Here is a 21,145-nt window from a genome sequence, read left to right on the forward strand (position 1 = left end):
AAGCATGGCTCTGGAAAGAGAATATTAATGGCCTCGTGGGATGAAATCTGGGGTCCCTTCCTCTCCATCTTGGTGGGAGCTGCCAGGAGAGGGGCCAGGGCTGTTGGTGCCCAGATCAGTCCCCACAGCCACACAGAGCAGGGGACACCACGGGAACAAAGCAGCAGTATCGGCAGGCAGGTGAGCAGCCATGGCGCAGCAAGCCAAGGGGGCGGCATTTGTAAGTTCAGGGGGAAAAGGATGGCAGAGGAGGGCTGACCCCTTCCTGCCCTGGTCCCCAGCCCCTGCTGCTCCCCACGGGGCTTAATGCATTAGCCAGAAGAACAACCTGCCCCACCTCAGTATGCACAGGGGTCTCCGTAAATAATCCTGGGAAGGATGAAACTTGTTCTCACCCCTCCAAACACGTTTATTTTTGGCTTCTCTGCAAGGAGCTGGGGGGCTGAGACAGTCCCGCTCTGGGGGCCAGGGGGAGCAGCCACTACTACAAGCATCCTTCTGCCTCCCCCAGCCAGCAGCACAAGCAGGCACCAGAGTCTGTGTTGTCGTCCCCCCACCATCACCTCCCCCCAGCCAAGGGGATTAGCCGATGGTTTGTCTACTCATGGAGAAAAACCTCACTGTCAGCAAAGGGCTGGCTGGGACACTGCCCCTGCCTGCAGCCTGGCCAGCCCTCCCCAGCAAGGGCAGGGGGACGAGGGGCCTGGGGCAGCCCTGGGGTGGGGCTGCAGACAGCGGGGCTGGGGGTGGCAGGATGGGCACAGCCAGATCACCCTGAGCAAATGTGGCCATGGCAGAGGTGGGGGATGCCTGAGGCTCTTGACCGGGCCTGGGGTGTGCCAGGTCCCCAGCACCCATCAGGGCCAGAAAGGATATCTCCCCTGCTGGCAGCCCGGCCCTGGGCACGCGTGCAGCTCCTGCTGGGCTAGAAAGGCTGCCCTGGCACAAGGGGACCAGCTCCGCACTGCAGGCAGGCAGGACATCCCTGCAGCAACCGGGCAGAAGAGCCCCCCTCAGGACGCCAGAGACCAGCAGATGCTGCCCCACTGACCCCCACATTCCTGCTCCCTGTCCCATGGTGCGTGGGAGACCTGGCAGGGTCACAAAGCTGCCCTGCACCCCCGGCGTGCCCTCCTCCCCCTCCCGCTGGGGTTGTCATAGCAGCCCATCAGCGCACCCGCCACGGGGGTGGCTGGTGCTGGTGTTTCACCCACGGATGACAGTGACGCAGGAAGTCCCGGGCAGGCAGGGAGGGAGTTATTTTAGATGCTGTCCCATCTGGAGGTTTCCAGAGCCAAAGAGAAGGGATTCAGCCACCTTTCCCACCCCATACTTTCATCAGCCATTATTTAAAGAGGGAAAATTCCAGATGGGCTTCTGATGGGACAGGCAACCCCCAAGCCCCCCGGGCCACATCCCCCCTCCTCATCCTTCAGCAAACCCTGCTCCCACCCCTCCATGCTGCTGGTGCTGTGGCTCAAAGCCCCGTGGAAGCAGGGATGGGTCCCAGCGCACTGCGGTGTGCAGGAGCCAACCAGGCAGTGCCGTCAGGAGCCACTCACTGGCTGGTGCACAGCTTCCACACCTGGGCAGGCAACCACAGGCTGGGCACCCTCAGCTCCACATCAATGCACCAGTGTTTTCAGGCTTTTCTGATTCCTCCCCATCACCTGTCAAGGGATGCTGCCCCACTCAGTACCACTGACACCCAAGGGCTCAGTGCCATGTAGATCTCACTGCTGCCATTTTAACAGCAGGACTGTATTTCGCTGTGGGAAAGGTGACCTCCCACCCCAGATTCCCTCCTCCAAACAACACCAAGTGCTATTGGCAACCACACCAAAGGTCCTGGCAGCTCAGCACTTGCTGCTGTGGCCAGATCATGCGCACTCCTCCCCAGGTAGCACCCAAAGCCCTCCCGAGCCCCTCTTCCCCTGACGCCAGCACTTACTGGTGGTGCTTCCCGACATCTGGATAATGCATTTAGATTCCCGGCTCATCTCCCGGGAGTTGAAGGGCCGGACGCGCACCGCCACCTTCACAGATGCTCCCGCCATTGCACCAGCTGGAGGTGGGTCCTGCTAGCAGGGAGCAGCAGCTGTCCTGCAGGGAGGGAAGAAAAGAGGGGGTTAGGAAAGCTTGCATCCCAATCCCCATCTCACAGATGTGCCAGAAAAATGAACAGAAATCGTGTGCAATGAAACCTCCTGGGAACGCTAGTTTGTCTCTGTGTGGAAGATGACATTTTGCTTCATCCCTTGATCTGCCCACATTTTGCCTCTTCCCCCTTCCCCTTGTATCTCAGGTCAGGAATCCCTGCTCAGTCCTAGGGGACATCCCTGCCCTTACCCCAGGGCAGCATCCATCACCCTCCCTCACCCTGTGGCATTATTCAGTGGGCACCCACAGCAGAGGACAGGGCACATAGGGACTGTCAGCATCAGTGTGACCCCCAGGGAGTGTTTTTTCCATCCCAGGGTGCCAACGGTGCTGAGCAGGTGGCCCCTCGCCTGCAAGCAAGTCCACAACCCCCTGCCCATCACCCAAGCCTCCTGCCTCTGCCCCAGCCCCCGAAGAGCAGGGACTGGCTGGTCAGCAGGACTGGGTGGAGGCAGGGGAGGAAAATGATGGCATTACATTCATGTCGAGAAAGGAGGCGGCTGTTGAACACAACCACTGGTATTTGCCTCTCATTCAGCTCCCAGCACAAGCAGATGTGCGGCGTCAGCAGGAGCAGCACCAGCCAGCAAGCCAGTGGCAATCGCACTCAGCTGAAGCTTCCAATTCACGATCATTTTTCCACTCCTTTTGCTAATAAATCACAAACCTCACAAGATGAAACAAACTGCTATCTAACATCTCCCACAGCAGCCTCTCATCCCAGCACGGGTGCCCAGGCTCTCTACAGCTTGTCCCACCCTCCCCAAGTCCCAGTTAAGCCTACCTGGCATTGGCCAGAAAATGACACTGGGGTCCCTCCCTTGACCGCTGGGTCATTCAGGATCAGCCCTGACAAAAACCATTCCTGCCTTCTAACATCCATCCCCGCTTCTGCGCATCCCCTGCTCCCTGGCTCCTCATGCTGAGCTGACCAGTGGAAGAGGAGCTCAGCACCCCACAGCACAGGCAGGCACTGGCTCCTCTGGCATCCATGCCTACAGGACTCCTGCAAGGGTGTCTGCAAACGCCCTAGGGCTTTCTGAGCCTGGTCTTTGCCACTGGGATGCTCACTCTAGGAAGTAGATCAATGGCACAGCTCTGGTTATGTGGACCATGACCCAAAGGAAGTGGAGCTGAATTTGTGGAAAAGGAGGCAGAGGGGAGGGGGGGAAGAAGAGAAAAATAAATCCACAGAAAGTGTCCCAAGAGAAGGAGATGGCTTTAAAACTAACTGAGGTTTGACAGTTCCAGTTTTCATTTCCAAAGGGGGTGGGAGGAAAACCAATGTACGCTCTGCCCAAAGGCAGGTATATTCATGGTGCAATGGAAACATTTGCAGCCAGAAAGTATTACAAGCTCAGCTCTGTCTTTGAAAAATGCTTTGCCTGTTTTAAAATTGAGTCTGCATCCCTGACAGCAGGAGGAGGACAAATCTTCTCCTCTTAAGTGTTCCCAAATCCTCCCTCCCTCTCACTGCCCTGCTGGGATGGCTCCAGAGCTCCCACTGTCCTCAGCCAGCAATTGCACCCTTAAATCCCAACAGCTCCAGAGTTCAAGCATTTGAGACTCAGGCTTTCTTGAGCGTGGATTATTTTAAGCGGGCTTTTAACATCACCGTTGAGCCCCTCAGCCAGAGAGCAGGCTGCCACGTACCAACGGCCCTCTGTGTTCCCCACTTATCTGCTTTCTCATATGGAAGAGAAAGGAAAAATCAAACATGACTCCATGCCAAAGGGGAATGAAAAAGTTGGGTTTTCTCAACCAACATACCCAACGGGATACATTCCTGGGTGGAAGGGCTGCATTCACATGAGGCCATTGGCTCAAGCTGCTGCACCCTGTGGCACTACTGGCGCTTAGGGACGATGGATCTGTTGCTGGGCTAAACCCCACACAGCACCCAACAACTGCCCATGTCAAACATTTCCCTCTCCTCCTCCACAGCCAGGACAGCTTTCTTCCCCCCACTGAGCAGTCTCTCCAGCTCCCAGGTGGGTCAGGTCCCTAGGCTCCTGCCTTGTGGCATAGCCCTCAGCAAGAGCCACTGGTGCTGGAATGGCACACCCATCAGCCACCCCACCAGCCCTGGGACTGACAGCTGCCTGCCATGGGCAGCTTCAGACCCTGCCCCTCATTCCCTCCCACCCTCATGCCGTTCCCATCACAGCCCCCTCTAGCCCTGTCACTTCACCTCCCACGTAGAATCTCCAGTTTCTCTTTTGTCCCACTTTTCTGAGTGCCTCACCTTACTGCATGCCCTCATTGGTGGCTGCTTGCCTTCTTCCCTCTGCCGGGAAGGCCCACTCAGCCCCACACCAGTACCCCTGCCAGCTCACCCTCACTGGCCTTGAGAAGCCCCCTCCTTGCCAGCAGGACCCTTCCTCTCTCCCTCCCACCCCAGTGCACTCCCAGCAAGCCACCTGGCTCGCCTAGCCCCGTGGCAAGGGCCCCGTGGCACGGGCCCCGCTCCCTACCCATATACCATGCTGCAGAGCTGCAAGCTCGGCTCCATTTTCTGTCTCCATCCATTTCCTTCAGCTTCCTCAGCCAGCGACACGCCACTTCCCCCCTGCTCCTCTGCAGCTCCCTTAGCCCCATCTCTGCCACCGCAGCACAAGGACCCCTTAGGGAGCACTGGCAGACCCCACCCAGCTTCTTCCCGAGTCTCCTCTCCTCCTTCCAACTCTTATTTTCCTGGCTCAGCCACAGTGAGGAATTCAGCCTGCAGCACGCCTAACACGGCAGCACCACCGGCCAGCACCGGCACCGCCGGGCACAGGTGCCCAGCACCCTGCAGAGGGAGGGGACACCCTGCAGCGGGCAGGCTGTGGGCAGGCAGGGCAGGGGTCGGCAGCCTCCCCCAGGGCAAGCAGCTCGAGCCCAGCCAGCTCACTCTGCCTGGGGACAGTCAGCTGCAGCCTGCTTAATGCACCATCGCGAGAAATTCAATAAGCTGCTATCAGCCTTTCACTGGGAGTGGGCCAGCCCAGCGGCCCTGCTCCCTCCCCACCTCCTCCCAGGGCCACCCCACACACACAGGAGACAGCAGAGGAGGATAGCACAGTCCCCAGGGCCATGGCGCTGGGGGGCATGTACGGACCTGCCCCCAACCCCGCAGGGCATCACTTCCCCCTTTCCTGCGCAGCCTGCTGCACTCTGCCCATCCCTACTGACACACCCGCCAGCCCTCGGTGACGAGCAAAAAGCCTAGAGAGCCATGATTAACTGGATCAGCTAAGATTAATTGGGCAGAGATGAGCTAACAAGAGCTCTCTTAAGTCCAAAGGCTACCAACCGGGAGCCCTTCTGCCACCACTAAGAGGTGACCAGTGGGATGGGAGCATTGTCCCCGAGTGCCACCCGCAGCAAACACTTCCCCTAAGGATGCTGCGGGGCATGCAGCAGCTGGTCCCCTGGGTGCTGCCCGACACTGGGGCCTGAGTGATGCGAGCACGGGTCAGCATGGCCAGGATGGCCCATCCCCTGTGACCAGCACAGGGCAGGGGTTGCCTCGCCAGGGCTGCAGGCAGCACTGGCAGACGAAGAGCTGCCTGTGTCCAGGGAAATCCAAGGTGAAATTCTCTTTTTGTCTGCATCCGTGCCCACGTCACCTTGGCGGCGAGGGTGGACGCCCCATCTGGCTGTGCCTCCTAAGCCATGGTGTTCTCAGCCACCAACAGGCTTTGTTTTAATGAGCCCTTCCTCTGCCCCCCTCACTGGGGCCCACCAGGTCCATCTGGAACCACAGAACCCTGCCCCTCGCTCTGGGGACAATGAGGACAGTGGGAGACTGTGGGGGCAGCTGGCCCAGATGACAGTGCATCATCGGCACCTGTCAGCTGAGCCCAGCGGCTGCTCCCCACTCACCTCCCGCCCCACACAGGACAAGGGGCCATGACGGTGCAGTTTTCCCTGGAGCAGCACCCGTGGGCGGGGAAGCAGATCAGGGGACAGCCCAGGGCAGCAGCAAGTGCCCTGCAATGCCCAGCTGAAATCCAGGCCCCCGCTTCCCCAGTACCATCATGACCACCTTGCCCTGTGCCTCCTTGCCTCCCACCCACCCCAACAGGGGACACGGCTTCAGGGCTGCGTTTGCAGCTCCCTGAGAATTTCAATGCAGATTAAATTTGCAGGTGGCAAATTTAAGGCCGTAGATGAAGGGTTTTGCTTACCACCAGCCAGCTCCCTATCCCTGCTGCAAAGGCAAGTCACCTCACACGCCGTCACCTACTCTCTACATCCTCCCTCTCTTCCACACACTAAAGCCTGCAGCAGGGAAAAGCTGCATGGAAAAGGCAGCAACATTCTGTGGATCACCAGCATGACTGGGCATGGAGACGGGTGGACAGCCAGGGGGGCAGGAAACACCAGGTTCTGACATCCCCAAGGGTTTGGGAGCTCTGGCCACACACAGGGAGGCAGCAGGGTGGTGGCAGCATCTGTGCCAGCGCCAGCTGTCACCTCCCAGACAAAATGGAGGTCAACAACAGCCTGCGGGGATGGCAGAGCCCACCACACCCCTAGCCATACCCCAGCAGAGGGTGTGTGGGGGTGTCTGCTACACCCCCACTCATCCCCATGCCACTGAGGCCACCTGCCAAGGGGCTGCTCTGGGCACTGGGGCATGGAAGGATGGCCCTGGAGTGGCAGGGGAGATGTTTGGCTGGTTCCTTGTCCACACGGAACCCTGCAGCCAAGGCATGGGACCTGAGCAGGCAGGAGACCCCAGCACAGAGGGGGTCTGCTGGGTCTGGGGGAAGGGATGCTGCCCCAAGGGGGAGGAGGAGGAGGAGGCAGGCAGCGGCAGCAGAGGAAGACAATGTGGCAGGTGCAGGGCTGCTCGCTGGGAGCCAGGGCGGCCAAGCACAGGGCTCTGCACCAACCCCTCCTCCAGCCAGCAGCCATCAGTGCTGGCCTGCAGTGACATGGCGGCCCTCGCCCAGCTGCCCCAAGCGCATCGTCAGCGGCAGCGACTCGTCCTTGTGAAGCAAGAGCCTCGAGGTAGCAGCACTTGCCAGCCCCCACCCTGCAGCCAGAGACCCCCCCTTGGGCACCCCCTGCTCCTTCCTGCGCTGCCGTTGACTCTGAGGCGTAATAATGATGCCACAAGAGAGCTTAGCTTCATGGCTGCGCCACCTGCCCCACAGGCGGGAGTGGGGGCGGCTCGGGGGTGAAAACGGGCACGTGTGCCCCCTCCCGCGGGCGACGGGGCCGCCACCCTCCCCCTCCCCACCGCAGGATGGTGCCGAGGCCGCAAAGGCGTCGCCCCGTTCCCGGGAGGGGCCCCCGCGGCGGGATCCTTCTGGAAGTCGAGGAGGCACCCGCCGGGCGCCGCGCTGGGGACCCACGGGCAGCCCCCACCCGGCCCCCCCTCCCCCGCACCTCGGGGGCCCCGCAAAATGGCCGCCGGCCGCAGCCCCTCGCCCTGCCGGGCCCCAGGGAGGGCGCGTCCCGGTTCCCCCCGCCACGCCTCGCCCCCGCCGGTGCCGGGCGGGGCGGTCCCGCCATCCCGGGCAGCCCCGAGAGCCCCCCCTCTGACGGAGCCCGCGGACCGCGCCCGTACTGCCGCAGCCGCGGCCGGGCGTGCCGGGGCTGCCCCGTCCCGCACGGTGCCGCCCGCCCCTACCTGTGCCCGTGCCCGCGCTCGTGCCCGGTTCGGCGGGGCGCAGCGCTCAGCCGTGCGCGGGGGACGCCGGCATGGGGCCGAGCCGCGCGTGCGGTGCGGTGCGGCGCGGTGCGGTGCCGGTGCCGGTGCCGGTGCCGGTGCCGGTGCGGGTGGCGGCAGACCCGCCCCTGCGGTCCCCGCCCGCGCCGCCCCACGCTCTGGTTGGCCGCCGCCGCCGGGGGGAAGTGGGGGGGGGGGACCGGGAGGGCGCGAGCCCGGGATGGAGCGGTGACGTCAGCGCATCCCCCCCACCCCCGGTCCGCGCTGCGGAACCGCCGCAAGGGCGCGGGGAGGGGCACGGGGCCCAGTGTCGCCCGGCAACCGTCGCCTGGCAACCGTCGCCCAGCAACCGCATCCCCCACGTCTCCGGCGCCCCCCGGCGCGGTACCCTGGGAAGAGCTGCCCCCTCCAGGGCACCCCGCTGGCCCCAGCCCCCCTTCTCTGGCCCCGGCCCCCAGCCCCCGCCGGCCCCCAGCCCCCGCCGGCCCGCACCCACCTCTGGTGCAGGGCTGATTCACCCCTCGGGGCCCATGAGCCCCGTGCTCTGCAGCCCCAGGGCCCAGGGCGGCACGGCCAGCTCCTGGTCCATCTGCGCCAAGGAATTTAGAGCCAGCGCAGAAAGAAGATTAGGGCTTTGTCACCAGCTGTTTCCAGCAGCGCATCCTCCCTTGCACCACTACACCAACTGCGAGGCCTCACATCTCCTCCCTGCCCCAGACTTTCCCCAAATCTCCCTGGGGCCCAGGCTGTGGAGATGTCTTCATCCACCCACTGGCCACAGCAGTGGTGGGTCTCCAGCAAGTCTTTCCTTTTAGGGACTGAGCGTTTCAAAGACCCTGCAAGCATCCAGCATCAATCCTGGCAGCAGCAAGTGTCCTCAGCAGGAGGAACACATGGTTGGGGCACGGGATGAGGGGCTGGCTGGCTCAGGACACCACGACTTTTTGTATTCACTTTGGTAGATGATAACCTGGCAGCAGTCTCCAGGATAACTGGTTTCCATAATCCATGTGGTGATAGCCACACTGGCTCCCACTCAGAGGTGGCTGCCATCTGGCTGCCCAGGCAGAAGTGCATTCACCTGGCACTGTTGCCAGCACCACACATCTGTCCCAAACACCTTCAGCACCAGTTGCTGGTGCCAAGCCTTCCCACCCCACCCCATAGCTGTCACCCTCAGCCCAAAGCTTTGCTCACTCAGTGGCCCCTCCAGCCAGGGACCATCTCCTGGCAGGGCCAGGAGATGGAAGCAGGCAGCTCATTTGTGTTTCAGAGTATGGATGGCAGAGAACATGCCAGAGGAAGGGCATGATATGATGGACCATGGGTACACATGGCAGGTGACAAGCACAGCATACTGAGCGAGCACACGTGGTCAGTGGCATCATCATCAGGCTGTAATGCCTGCAGAGCACAACTCGCTGCAGCAGGGACTGTGGCCATGTCCCACCCCAAGGCTCTGCCCTTGTGCAAACCATCCCACTGGCCAGCCTCCTCCAGGAGCTGTCACTTAGCCATGCGCCCTTTGGTCAGGGAAAGTCCTTTGTACTGCTGGAGGACTCGTGACTGTGGCAGCTGTGCTGGGACAGCTCTGGCACAACCATCCCATGGCACAGGACCTGTGTGCTCAGGAGCAGGGATCCCACCTGCTGAGATAGTGCTGGGAACAATCAGCCACAGTGTCCTGGGGCCCATGGGGACAGAGTCTGCGTGAGTCCTTGCAGTCCCAGAGGCTGGAGTGCCTGGGGAGCAAACCTCCAGCAGTAGCAAGGGGAGACCCCCCCAAAATGAGGGGGCCGAGACAGCAGGGATGGCACTGGTGGCACATTAACCGGACAAGTAGGCGGCCGGGGGCAGAGTCCGGGCCTGTGGCGGGGAGCACTGAGCCTTGGGGTCAGGGTCCACAAGGACACTGGACACTGCTGGCGCAAGATGCACTGCACCGCTGTGCTGGGTGCTGCACAGGCAGCCTCCACTGCTGCTCTCCTCCAGGCTCGGCTCCTGGGAATGGCAAGGCGTGCCATGGCCACCAGCCTGCTCTGCGTCCCTCCGCCCCAGGTGCTGCTTCGGCCCCTGGCTGTGCCAGAGAGGCTGCTGCTTGGGCCAGGGCCCAGCAACGTGCCCCCCCGCATCCTGGCTGCAGGCAGCCAGCAGCTCCTGGGCCACATGCACCCCGAGGTGCTGCAGGTAAGCTGCCCCAGCCCAGCCTTCCTCTCCTCCCCTCCCCTGCCCCCTGCAAGGGACTGGGCCAGCTCTGCCAGAGCGAGGGGTACAATAGCAGTGCTGGCTGTTCCCCTGCTGCCACAGGTGATGGATGAGATCAAGGCGGGCATCCAGTATGCCTTCCAGACGCGGAACCGGCTGACCCTGGCCATCAGTGGCACTGGCCACTGTGCTATGGAGGCTGCCCTCCTCAACCTGCTGGACCGTGATGACACTGCACTGGTGGCTGTCAACGGCATCTGGGGACAACGTGCTGCCGACATTGCCAGGAGGCTGGGTATGCCAGGGACAGCTGGATGGTACTGGCAGGGCTCAGGGAACCAGGCTTGTGGACAGGATGCCAGGATGTGACCTCTGGGTCTCTGTCTCCCCATCCCAGTGGCAGTGACTGTAGAGGAATGAAGCTGGGTTAATTAGCATTGATAATATACAACTGTGGGTTGGCTTCAGGGGCCACAGGTTGGCCGATGTAGATAAGGTGCAGCTGTGGCTGGTTCTGTTAAGTGGTTGAGAGCCAATGAAGAGAGCAGCCAAGGAAGAAACAAGAGAAGAGAGAGTGTGTCCTGGATGAGACAAAGGCAGCAGAACTGGCGTGAAGAGTGTGTTGGTATGTGATGGTAAAAGACCTTGTTGCAGCTTGATAGTTTGGAGAGTGCTGTGACAAGTGACCAGCAGCACATCTTCTGTAACTGGAGAGCACTGCAGGTTTTTTCTGAGGTGATGTCCCTCCTTTTATGGTGGTTTATGGCTTTTCCATGGGGCAAATCCATGGGAGGCAAGACTCTGGTGGGCAGCCATACTCCTGGTTCATGCATGACCAATTTTCCTGCAGAGCAGGTAGCTGCCCAGTGGGAAGCCTGACCAAGCCTCACTCTCCCTCTGCCCAAATCCCTTCCAGGAGCCAATGTCCATGAGCTGCTGAAGCCCCCAGGCGAGTACTTCACTCTGTGGGACATTGAGGAAGTGAGTGTCAGCCATGGTGCAGGGTGGTGGGCATGAGCTGGCAGCAAGGGTGGTCACCTTCCCCTCTGTTTCATGCAGGGCCTGGTGCAGCACAAGCCCTCGGTGCTCTTCATCACGCACGGCGAGTCCTCCACAGGGGTGCTGCAGCCACTGGAGGGGCTGGGCGAGCTTTGCCACCGGTCAGTGCATAGCAGGCACCCACAGGGTCTAGCGGCACCCCAAGGTTGCCGTTGGGGATCAGGGCATGGGGGTTTACATGGCCCAGCCTCTTCTCTTGTTCTGTGATGCTGGAAGTGGCTCGTATGAGACACGCGGCCTCGGGAGGACCAGGATGCCAGGCCTGCAGGCAGAGGGGTGGCAAGAGGAGGTGGCAGGGACACCTATCTGAGCTTTGTCCTCCCACAGCCATGGCTGCCTGCTGCTTGTGGATGCGGTGGCATCACTCGGGGGAGCCCCCATCTTCATGGACCAGCAGGGTAAGAGCCACAGTGCCACCGCAGGCACTCCCAGGACAAGGGGGCTCACACCTGGGCCAGAGAGGGAGGGCAGTGGGATCAGTCCTACTGCCTGCATTTCAGGCTAGCAGCACTATAGACTGGTCCACCTGCTGTTCCCCTCGGGGACTGTCAGCAGTGCCAGAGTGTCCCCCGAAAGCAGGACAGACAAAAGCAGGATCTGCAGCGTGTGCCACTCTGTGCTTCCCACCCAACACTTGCAGCTGGACTGGGGAGGTTCAGCATGTGCCTGCTGGGAGCCCCCAGTCCCTAAGGAGCTGCCTCCCCTCCCAAGCAGAGGTTGACGTCCTGTACTCGGGGTCTCAGAAAGTCCTCAACGCCCCCCCTGGCAGTGCCCCCATCTCGTTCAGCGAGCGAGCCAGGTAAGGGCAGCCCTGCCCCACCCCGGGGGGAAGGCAGGGGGGCTGAGGGAGGCTGTCACCCACCTGCTTTGCCAGCCATCCACTACAGCCCAGCTCTGGAGAACATGCCCAGCAGCAGTTCTGCAGGGTCAGAGCCTGGCCCATCCTTGGGCAGCGATGGGTACCAGAGCCAACCTCTGCACTGGCTTTGAGGGCCTAGTGTTGCTTTAGGAGGGTCCTCCCGCAGGACTGACACCCCCCCCCCCCTCGAGCTGGCGGGGTCAAGGTCCAGCTCCTCCCCATCACTCTGCTTTGCAGGGAGAAGATGCTGAGGAGGAAGACGAAGCCCCTGTCCTTCTATCTGGACATGAGCTGGTTGGCAAACTACTGGGGCTGCGATGGGGAGCTGCGAAGGTGAGGGCAGGCTGTCTGGGACAGATGGCTGCAGCCATCCTGGCCACAGACTTCACCCTACTCGGGGGCTGCCTGCCCTGCACGGCTCAGGCCCTGTCTCCCCATCACCCTCTCTAATGGTTGCAAAGCAGTCATGGGGGATTTGCATCCCCTCTGCGCTGGATGAAGAGGAGGGAGGATGCTGTGCCCTGGTTCCCCCCACTATGAGCTGGAGTACTGCTCTGCCATGGGCTGGGCTGAACCCACCTGGGTGCCCCTTGGGTTTTGCAGGTACCACCACACAGCACCGATCAACAGCTTCTTCAGCCTGCGGGAAGGCTTGGCCATGCTGGCAGAGCTGGTGAGCAGCACCACACAGATGGAGGGCAGTGGCCGTGCCAGTGGGGCTTGGGGGAATGGTGGGTGCCAGGAGATGCCCACCAGTGGCGGGGACCTTCTCGCTCCTCTCTGCCCGCAGGGTCTAGAGAACTCTTGGGAACGCCACCGGGCCAACTGCACCCAGCTGTGCCAGGGGCTGTGCGACCTGGGGCTTGAGCTCTTCGTGAAGGAGGAGGTGAGTGCTGGGTGAGCCCACCATCATGGTGCAGGGGCAGTGTGAGGGCATGGCCCTACAAGGCTGGGCAGCTTTTGGTGGTGGAGAAAAACAATATGCCTCCCCGCCCCCAGTAATACTCTCTCCTGGCAGGCGGCGGGGCTCACCGGGAGACAGGGCCATGGCCAGGAGATGCAGATTTAACCCACTTTCTCTCTTCCACAGAAGGCAAGGCTTCCCACTGTCACCACTGTCAGGGTGCCCGAGGGCTATGACTGGAAGGAGATCACAGCCTTTCTCATGGACAACTATTCCATTGAGATCGCTGGGGGCCTGGGGCCCTCGGTGGGCAAGGTGGGCTGCATCCTCCCCTCTCACTGGCCACATCTGGGCACGGAACCCAGCTGCAGCCACATCCATCAGCAGCACACCCCACGATTAACGGGTGCTCTCTGGCTGCAAACAGCAAACACACGGCTGGATGCATCCCATCGCCTGCAGCAATACATAGCGGCTCCTAATCACACACAATTGCCGGGCATAATTGGATAACTGCACACATAATTAGCGGGGGTGACATGTCTTTAGAGGAACCGCATGTTAAATAGGAGCAAGCAGGGAGTTGTGCACGCACTCATACTGGGCTGCTTGCATGGCTGTTCCTCACATGCCCCCCTGCTTCATGTGGGAGCCTGTGCTTTGCTGCCAGGCCACAGGGAAACAGCACCGGGGCATGGCCGCAAAGGTGGGTGCTGCAGGGAGACATTCACCCTTCTCCTCCCAGGTCCTGCGAATCGGCCTCATGGGCTGCAACTCGACCAGTGGCAATGTGGACCGTGTGCTGTGTGCCCTGAGAGACGCCCTCAGGCACTGCCGCCACAGCAGGCTGTGAGCACCCCTGCAAAGGGGTCTGGACAAGGAGGTGCAGCTCTCCCCCCATGCCTGGCTGCGAGCGGCTGGCAGGCAGAGGGGTTCCCCTGCCTCCCCAGGGTGCTGGCAGAAAACACTGCAACACCCAGCAGCCCAAGACAGAGCGAGGAGAAGGTAGAAGAGCAGGGGACATGGAGGTGAGAGCTACAGCTCAGCAGATGCAGGACAGGGCTCAAAACCCCTTCTCCTGTGCAGGGTCGCTCCTTACCCTGATGGCCTGGCCCCCATTTACTCCCCTTCCCCTGGCCCCAGTGCATGGCAGCCTTACTGCAAGATGACACAAGGGCTGGATGCAGGGTCTGACCACAGGTCCCTTCCCTCCCACTGCCATCAACTTTGGCCATCCCTGCACCAGAGCCCAGCAGCCCAGGACGCCAGCCACCCCCCCAAGATTAGGTACCCTGGAATGACACACCCAGCTCTACCAGGGGAGCAGACATGCACTTGTTTCCTGGTACCATCTTTCCTCAATAAAGCAACATGGCAGTGTGCTGCTCCATGGCTCCATAGCTTGCCTTGCATCCCCCTGAGTTTCAAGACCCCCAGATGGGGTGGCAGTGGGGTCCCATTCAGCTCTGCTGGGGGATTTCTTCCTGGATCTTGGAGAGGAGCTGGGACATTGCTGAGTGGCGCATGCCGTCCTGGATCTGGTACACCTGGAACTAAGCAGAGGCAGGTGGGGAGTGAGGGGAGAGGACGCCCTGCTCTGCTTGAGCCCAGCATTGCCAGCCTCCTGCAGCCTCCGCAGCAGGGTTAGGCAGCGCGTGCCAGCCAGCTGCCAGCGGCTGGAGGGCTCCAGGGGGAAAATTCCAGCACATCCTATGCTGCCCGGCCCAGGTGGTTTCTGGTGCTGTTGCACGCTGCCTCGCAAGACCAGCCGAGGGTCTGGCATTACCTGGCTGAGCAAGATGTCAAAGTAGGCTGTGTCCCAGTAGGACCTGTTCTCAGTGGGGAGCTGCAGGAGGGCTTGTGTGCTGGGGTCTGCCTGCCAGCTCACAGTGCGTTCAGGGAGGCCAAAATGGAAGCGGAGGAAGCGCTGGGGCTCCCGGGCAAAGCTGTCCACCTTACAGTAGATGGAGGCAAAGTCCAGGGCCTCTCCTTGAAAGAGGTTCTCCTCTGGGTGCAGAAAGTGGGGCAGGTGCCGGGTGGCCAGACAGCGGAGGAGAATCACCAAGAGCCTGTAGACAGAGCCCTCCAGGTCCTGCCAGTCCTCTGGGGAGGGGAAGAACTCTGTGCTCCACAGCAGCACCATCTGTGAGGAGGGAGAGAAGGGTGCAGGATCAGGCACTCGCCACAAAGGCCGTGCCTTCAGACCCTGCAGGTCACCACACAACCACCCATGGGCCTGAGCTTTTAACACAGACATCACACCCTCTGCAGCCTAGGGCTGTGCAGGCTCTCGAAACTCTGCTTTGGCTGCTGCAGGCACAGCTGATGCCCCACTGCTCCTTACTTTTGAACCTTTGCTTCACTCCCTGAAGAGTGCCTGTCTCAGCTCCAAAGCAGCTCTCAAACAACACACCCAAGCTTTCCACAAGCACTAAGCAATAGTAAAAAGCCCTGCTTGTGATTTCTGTCAGCTGCTGGCAAAGCAGGTGAACCCCCTGCAGCTGCTATGCCAGATTCTTTGGTGTTGTGCTGGCAAATGGCTTGGCACAGGTGCTTTTTGGAGACATAGTGTTATGGGCAATGCATACAGTGGGCTGGAGCAGAAGATGCTTTTTTGAAGGGCAGATGCATACTGTGCCTTTTTTTAAAAAAAAATACCCCAAACATTGAAGAATGCAACATAAAGCAAAACCCACAAGATTTGGGTTACTTGGAGCTAGAGTTGTTCTCTTGGCAGAAGACAACTTTGCCACCTTCTCCACCCCTGACCCAGAGAGTCACCACAAGGCAAGGCACACCTGGATTGTGTCACCAGGTGCTGTCCCCAGCACGGCCCCTTTCCTGACCAGCGTCACCAGCTGGCATGGGTCCAGAGTGCCAAAAACAGGTTGGATGGGGAGAGGAGGGCTTTGTCAGAAGAAACGCCACCCTCAGCCCTGTATGAGCACCCCCCAGCACACCAGGGCACAAGGTGGCCTGCGGCATGGCAGGCACAGCAATGCAATCCCCAGCATGGCCCCTGCAGACACAGGCAGCCTGTGCCAGGGGATGCCTGGCATATCAGCACAGAGCCCCAACTCTTAATGCTCAGGGCATTTCAGGCTGGAAGTTGCTGGCTCGATCCTGGAAGCATCTGCTACTTGCAAGGAAGAAGTATCAAACCCCTCTGACCATGGCCAGTGGCGTGCATCCATTCTAGATGCAGCCATAGGCTGGTACATCCCAAAGCACTGCAGGAACTCAGGCTTGTTGTTTGGGATCTTCTTCCAGCAGTGACTAAGCTGCAGCAGGGTGCAGAGAAGCAGTCTTGGCTCTGCCTGCCCAGAGAGCCGTGGTCCCACTAGCAGAACCTACCTACCTTCAGGTGGTTGAAGGTGAGACCACCTTTCCCACCCTCCTCTCCCCAGTCCTGGCTGTGCAGCTGGTTGAGCAGGCGAAGGCTGTCCAGACGGGGTCCCTTCAGCGTGTCCACCGCCTGGAGCAGCTTCAGGATGGGGACGTGAGTAGAGGATCTGGCAAGAGAAAATGGGGTCAGATGAGAGGGAGGAAGGAGACCTGCACCCTCCCAGCTGGGGGAGAGGCCTGCATCCTCCCAGCTGGGGAGAGGATACCTGCAGTGACCTGGCATGTGTGAGGAGACACACACCCCCAGCCACCCACATGGCCTCAGACATGCAGTATCCTGGATCCATCTCCTGCACCCACTTCTAACGAAAAGGAAAAAAAAGATTTGCAGCATGATGGAAATGCTGCTGAGCAGCTCCTGCCTTCCCAGGAGGGACAAGAGAGGAGACAAAGCAGGGTTGTGCTCCCCTAAGTGCAGCAGGGAGGGCTGCAGCCTGCCCTGGAGGGGGGGCTGGATTGGGCCCCAAGAAAGGGCTGACCATCAAGCTAGACCACATGGTGCCCAAAATAGGCCTGGGCTGGTCCAGCCAGATGCTCAGCCCTTCCTGGGGGCTGGGTAGCTGTGCTGGCAGGCAGATGTGTCACCCCAGCCCTGCTCAGTCCTGCAGCTCGCCCTGGGAGGCACCTTATTACCCTGCTGCTGCCAGATGCTCAGGCTTGCTCCCGAAGCCTGAGCAGGGCTCCGCACAGCCAGGGTTCAGCTCCTGCAAACACATTTGGGGGGTTACCTTCAGTTGCATCCCCTCCCTCTTTCCTTGAGCTGCCTGAAATTTGGCTGAGGTTTTTTCCCCAAAACAGGACAGCAGGTTTGGGCATCATGAGGGGGTGAATTCACCCCCCTGTTGACATGTCCCTCCACTTTCCCATCTCCTTTTTCCCTACACCCGGCAGTGCTGTCGCCCGGGGGGGGATCCTCAGGGCAGCATCACCCCACAATGCACACAGCTGAGCTGCTCACCTCCAGCAATGGGGAGAGGCAGGGACGAAGTGGGCCTCTTCCGTGGCCTTCCTGAGGCTGCCTTCAGGGAAGCCCCTGTCACTCTGCCGCCCCTTGAGCTGGAGTGGCTCCTGCTGCCTCCTCACCACGGGGATGATGTCAAAGCGGATGGTCTTCCAGCTGCTACGGATCAGCAGGGAGAGCTCCATGGCATCTTCCTGCAGATGTTCGGCACTGAGGTCACCTAGACATGGAGCGTTTGGCTGCAGTTGGGAGATTACCACAGCTGGTCCCACAGGCTGAACCGGGTGTGTGCTGCAACACCCACGGGCACGTCCCGTCCTGCCCAACTCATCCCGTTCCAATGCTGTGGTTTGGCTGTGGCTCCCCAGCAAAAACCATTGTCCAACTCCCTCTGGGGTGATTCTGGGGAAGGAGCATCGCTCCAGCAGGGCTCAGGGCCAGACGAGTGGGTGTGGGCACAGCAGGAAGCCCCCCAAGCAGCCACATGGGGCCATGCTGCTGGGTGGCTGAACAGTGCCAAGAAAAACAAGCTGATCCAAGAAATATGGACCAGGAAAGGTCTCAGGTTGTGGGGGTAGAGGAAGATGAAGGACTCTGGCTTGGCCGTGGAGGAAGGAGGGAACGGTGGGCTCGCTGGGGCTGGGTTAAGAGGTTTTCAGACCTGCTGGTCCTCTCACATCATCTTTCCATCAACACTGAGATTTACTTCAAGAACCACCTTTGGAGACGGAAATGCATGAAGAGCCTGATGGGACTTCTATGGCCATTCCTAGGGTACCTTCCCCACCGTGTCCTCCCTAGGGACACTGCTCTCAGCTGGAGCCTGTGTGCACACAGGATTAGACTCATGCCCCAAGGTCCCAGTCCAACCCTGACACTTTTCCATCTCACCCTCCAAACAGCCTCCTCCAGGGAACAGAGGGCACTCAAAGGCCAGAAGAGCCAGGAGGAATGTGGTTAGGGTGAGCCAAGCATGCCAAGTCCCTGAGCAAACCCTCCCTGGGGACTGACGGCAAGGGTGGCTGAACCCTGGCGTTCAGCTGCCACCTGCAAAGGAGGGTGCCAGCAGCCCAGGGTGAAGGTGCCTGAGGATGACTCTGCTGCCATGGGATGGCAGGGACTAGTTTGCATCTCCCCACCCTTAGCTGAGGGCAAAGCCTGTCCCAGCATACAGCAGGGTGCTCACTCCTGCACGCTTTGGGCCTCGTGCCCAGGGACTTGCATCCCAGCCCATCTGCGCAGGGACCACCACCATGCTGGGCTCCCCAGCTGTGCTGGAGGCAGCTCCTGGCCAGGGAAGCGCCCCACCTTGTACGCACCTGGCTGAAGCAGGAAGCAGCGCTGGCAGTGCACGATGGCTGAAACAAGGAGCTCTTTCAGGTGCTGGAGGACTTTGCCCGGAACCAAGCACCCTGCACCACCTCCATGCTCCATCACGCCCATGGCGCTGGTCCAGTCCTCCAAGTCAGTCCTTGAAGGGGACACTTGTAGATAGCAGGTGCCCGGCCCCGGGAGGTGCCCAACTGAGGTGTCCCCAGGTTGGCAGGCCAGCACCCTCAGGGCATCGCCATCAATCCGCAGAGGGACCTCCACAGTGACAGCATCCTCGGAGGCACAGAGAGCAAACTCGAAGGCTTCCAGGTTCCTGGCATAATCCACAAGGAAGCGGGGCTCCCTGGCATGGACAACCTCCAGTAGAGTCAGCAGGATGTTCTCGGCCTGCTGGAAATGCTCTAGCCACTGCCTTTCACGGGACACAATCACCCCTAGGTAGCTGTGCCAGTGGGAAGTGCTGGCTGCCATGGCAGCTCCGCTGCTGTCCTGAGCCTGCTCTGAACAGGAGTAAAAATACATGGGTAGGAAGGGCAGGGCTGGGAGTCGGTGTGGTGTGGGTGGAGGGAAGCACCAGTCAGGCGTTGACAAGCACCACTGCTGGGCAAGTGCCAGAGAGAGCTGCTGGGAGCACCGTGTCCCCCCAGAGCAGACCCAGGGCAGGGGGACCAATTAACACTGTGCCCCACCCCCGCCACTTCAGTCCAACAGGATAAGAAGGGATGCTCAGCTGATGGGTCATGCCAGGATGACACCGAGGTCTCCCATGCCTCTCCTGGCACTGGGGCTGCGTGCCAGCAGCATCCCCTCAAAGCCAGTGCTGAACAGAGGTGACCCACTGCCCTCCCACCCTGGCCCAGCTCAGCTCGGCAGGACCAGCTGCCTGGGGCTGCCAGGGCAGGTCTGCTCCCAAGTTGTGTTATGCCCACAGGAGCTGGGAGCAGGCTCGTGCAGGAGCCGTGGCATGCTGTAGTGGCTCTGGGAGGGACAAGGGACCCTGTGCCCACCATGCAGGTGCCCAGCACACCCCTGCAGGCCCAGCCCTGTGCCCAGCCCCTGGCTCCATCAGGCTCAGGCTCAAGCCTGCAAGATGTGGGCAGCCCCTGGTGCCCCTCGGCGGTGCAGAGGCCCCTGCGTCCAGCTGTGCAACCAGCCCACAGCTTGCTCAGGCCCAGGTTAAGGCCAAATCCCAGTCGCAGGATCAGGATCAAGCCGAGGTCCAGGCCCAGGCCCAGAATCAGGATCAGGATCGAGCCCAGGCCAAGGATCAGGATCAGGTCCAGTTCCAGGATCAGGATCAGGCACAGACCTAGGCCCAGGATCAGGATCAGGATCAGGATGAGACCCAGGCCCCGGCCCACGCCCACAGCCGGTAGCTCCCGGCGCCCCTGGGCCGGACAGGAGCCTCGGGCTCGTCCTGCCTGCCTGCTTGGGCCCGCCCCGCCCCGCCCCAGCAGCACAGGCCCGCCCCCCCGGCCCCGCCCCAGCAGCACGGCCCCGCCCAGCCCCAGCAGCACGGCCCCGCCCCCCGGCCCCGCCCCAGCAGCACAGCCCCGCCCAGCCCCAGCAGCACGGCCCCGCCCCCCGGCCCCGCCCCAGCAGCACGGCCCCGCCCAGCCCCAGCAGCACGGCCCCGCACCGCACGAAGCGCGGCTGCTGCGGTCGTCATGGCGACGGCGGGGCCCGGCGGCGCGGTCGGCTGGCGACAGCGCTGTCCCGCGGGGAGCATCCCACGGGAGGCCACACAAACTGGCGCCTTCGGCCCCAGAACCGCCAGGCAGCGGGATGGGCGCGGGCCGCGGCGCCTGGGGTGGCGTTCCCCAGCCTGGCCGCCGCCAGGAGGAGCAGCGGCTGCAGAAGCAAGGGCCGCGCTGCTGGCAGCACTTCGGGCCACGCTCACATCTCAGCAGGGTCTCAGTCACTGCCTGCCTCCTGAGAGCTGCCTGGGACAGGCTTAGCCCGCAACGCACCTGGAGTCACGGCAGCTCCAGCCACAGCATGTTGTTTCCACACAGCCTTTCTGGCTGTACCTGCCCTCAGTTCCCCAGCATCTCCCACAAATCCTGGAGTGGGGGGTGCACACCATGCCCTTCCCCAGGCAGGTTCTCCAGCTTCATGGCCCCTGAGTGAGAGTTCTTAATAATTACAGCCTGTGAATGGAAGGCAGGGGTGTCCCAGCAGGACAGCATGGTTCAGTAATCCCAGGCTTCCCTGCAAACCATTCCTGCCCTTGGTCAGACCAGGGAAGGGAGTAAGGGGGGCTCTGTGGCAGTAGGAACCCATGTGGGAAGGGGGTCACAGCCAAGTGTGGAGCCATGGGACCTCTTCTGGGGAGGGGAGAGAGAGACATGGGGCTCACAGCTGGTCCTCCCACCTCCTGTGACTCAGGCTCTTTATGGCCCTTTTATATAGCCCAGACAAGGCTTCTGGATCTCCCCAGGGTTGTTTCCAGTTGTCTCTCCCACGTGGCTGGAGAGACACCCTCCAGGTAGGGTGCTGTCCCTCACGACTGTCTGTCCTTCCGCCCGCAGAGCTCCAGGGAGTCCTGGCTGCCTTCCCTGCCTTCCAAGAGGGAGCAGGGCCAGAGCTTCAACT

General features: G+C 61.3%; 3 protein-coding genes across 30 annotated transcripts in view; 1 reads left to right on the forward strand and 2 right to left on the reverse strand.

Annotated features, from left to right (window-relative positions):
• KIF1A (kinesin family member 1A) overlaps positions 1 to 8,401 on the reverse strand; it is a 42,427-nt gene extending 34,026 nt beyond the window's left edge. For 11 of the 27 annotated variants that reach the window (XM_055817641.1, XM_055817638.1, XM_055817635.1 and 8 more), the window contains exons 1-2: positions 7,787 to 7,957; positions 1,952 to 2,103 (exon numbers count right to left, since the gene is read on the reverse strand). In XM_055817641.1, the coding sequence (XP_055673616.1) occupies positions 1,952 to 2,057 (106 nt within the window). In that variant the 5' untranslated portion in view covers positions 2,058 to 2,103; positions 7,787 to 7,957. Of the gene's footprint in view, positions 1 to 1,951; positions 2,104 to 7,786; positions 7,961 to 8,321 lie in introns of those variants that run through there. The other 16 variants (XM_055817626.1, XM_055817623.1, XM_055817643.1 and 13 more) reach the window with 5 other exon arrangements.
• Positions 8,402 to 9,723: 1,322 nt separating this feature from the next.
• Positions 9,724 to 14,240, forward strand: AGXT (alanine--glyoxylate aminotransferase). Of its 2 annotated transcripts, XM_005236847.3 has the most exons (11): positions 9,725 to 10,012; positions 10,133 to 10,325; positions 10,947 to 11,011; positions 11,090 to 11,190; positions 11,417 to 11,487; positions 11,804 to 11,888; positions 12,186 to 12,281; positions 12,552 to 12,621; positions 12,739 to 12,834; positions 13,039 to 13,167; positions 13,598 to 14,240. In XM_005236847.3, exons 1-11 carry the CDS (start codon positions 9,758 to 9,760, stop codon positions 13,703 to 13,705), a joined length of 1,269 nt encoding a protein of 422 aa, XP_005236904.3. In that variant the 5' UTR covers positions 9,725 to 9,757; the 3' UTR covers positions 13,706 to 14,240. The 2 variants fall into 2 exon arrangements, with proteins under 2 accessions (XP_027641663.1, XP_005236904.3); XM_027785862.1 differs by lacking the exon at positions 11,804 to 11,888 and having other exon boundaries at positions 9,724 to 10,012; positions 10,947 to 10,979.
• A 59-nt stretch (positions 14,241 to 14,299) lies between these two features.
• Positions 14,300 to 19,261, reverse strand: MAB21L4 (mab-21 like 4). Its single transcript, XM_005236846.3, has 5 exons — positions 18,538 to 19,261; positions 17,216 to 17,438; positions 16,211 to 16,364; positions 14,639 to 14,995; positions 14,300 to 14,405 (listed from the first exon to the last, which is right to left on the reverse strand). Exons 1-5 carry the CDS (start codon positions 19,070 to 19,072, stop codon positions 14,313 to 14,315), a joined length of 1,362 nt encoding a protein of 453 aa, XP_005236903.2. The 5' UTR covers positions 19,073 to 19,261; the 3' UTR covers positions 14,300 to 14,312.
• Positions 19,262 to 21,145: the final 1,884 nt, after the last annotated feature.

Source organism: Falco peregrinus, chromosome 12 (genome assembly GCF_023634155.1).
Source record: "Falco peregrinus isolate bFalPer1 chromosome 12, bFalPer1.pri, whole genome shotgun sequence".
Classification (NCBI taxonomy): Eukaryota; Metazoa; Chordata; class Aves; order Falconiformes; family Falconidae; genus Falco; species Falco peregrinus.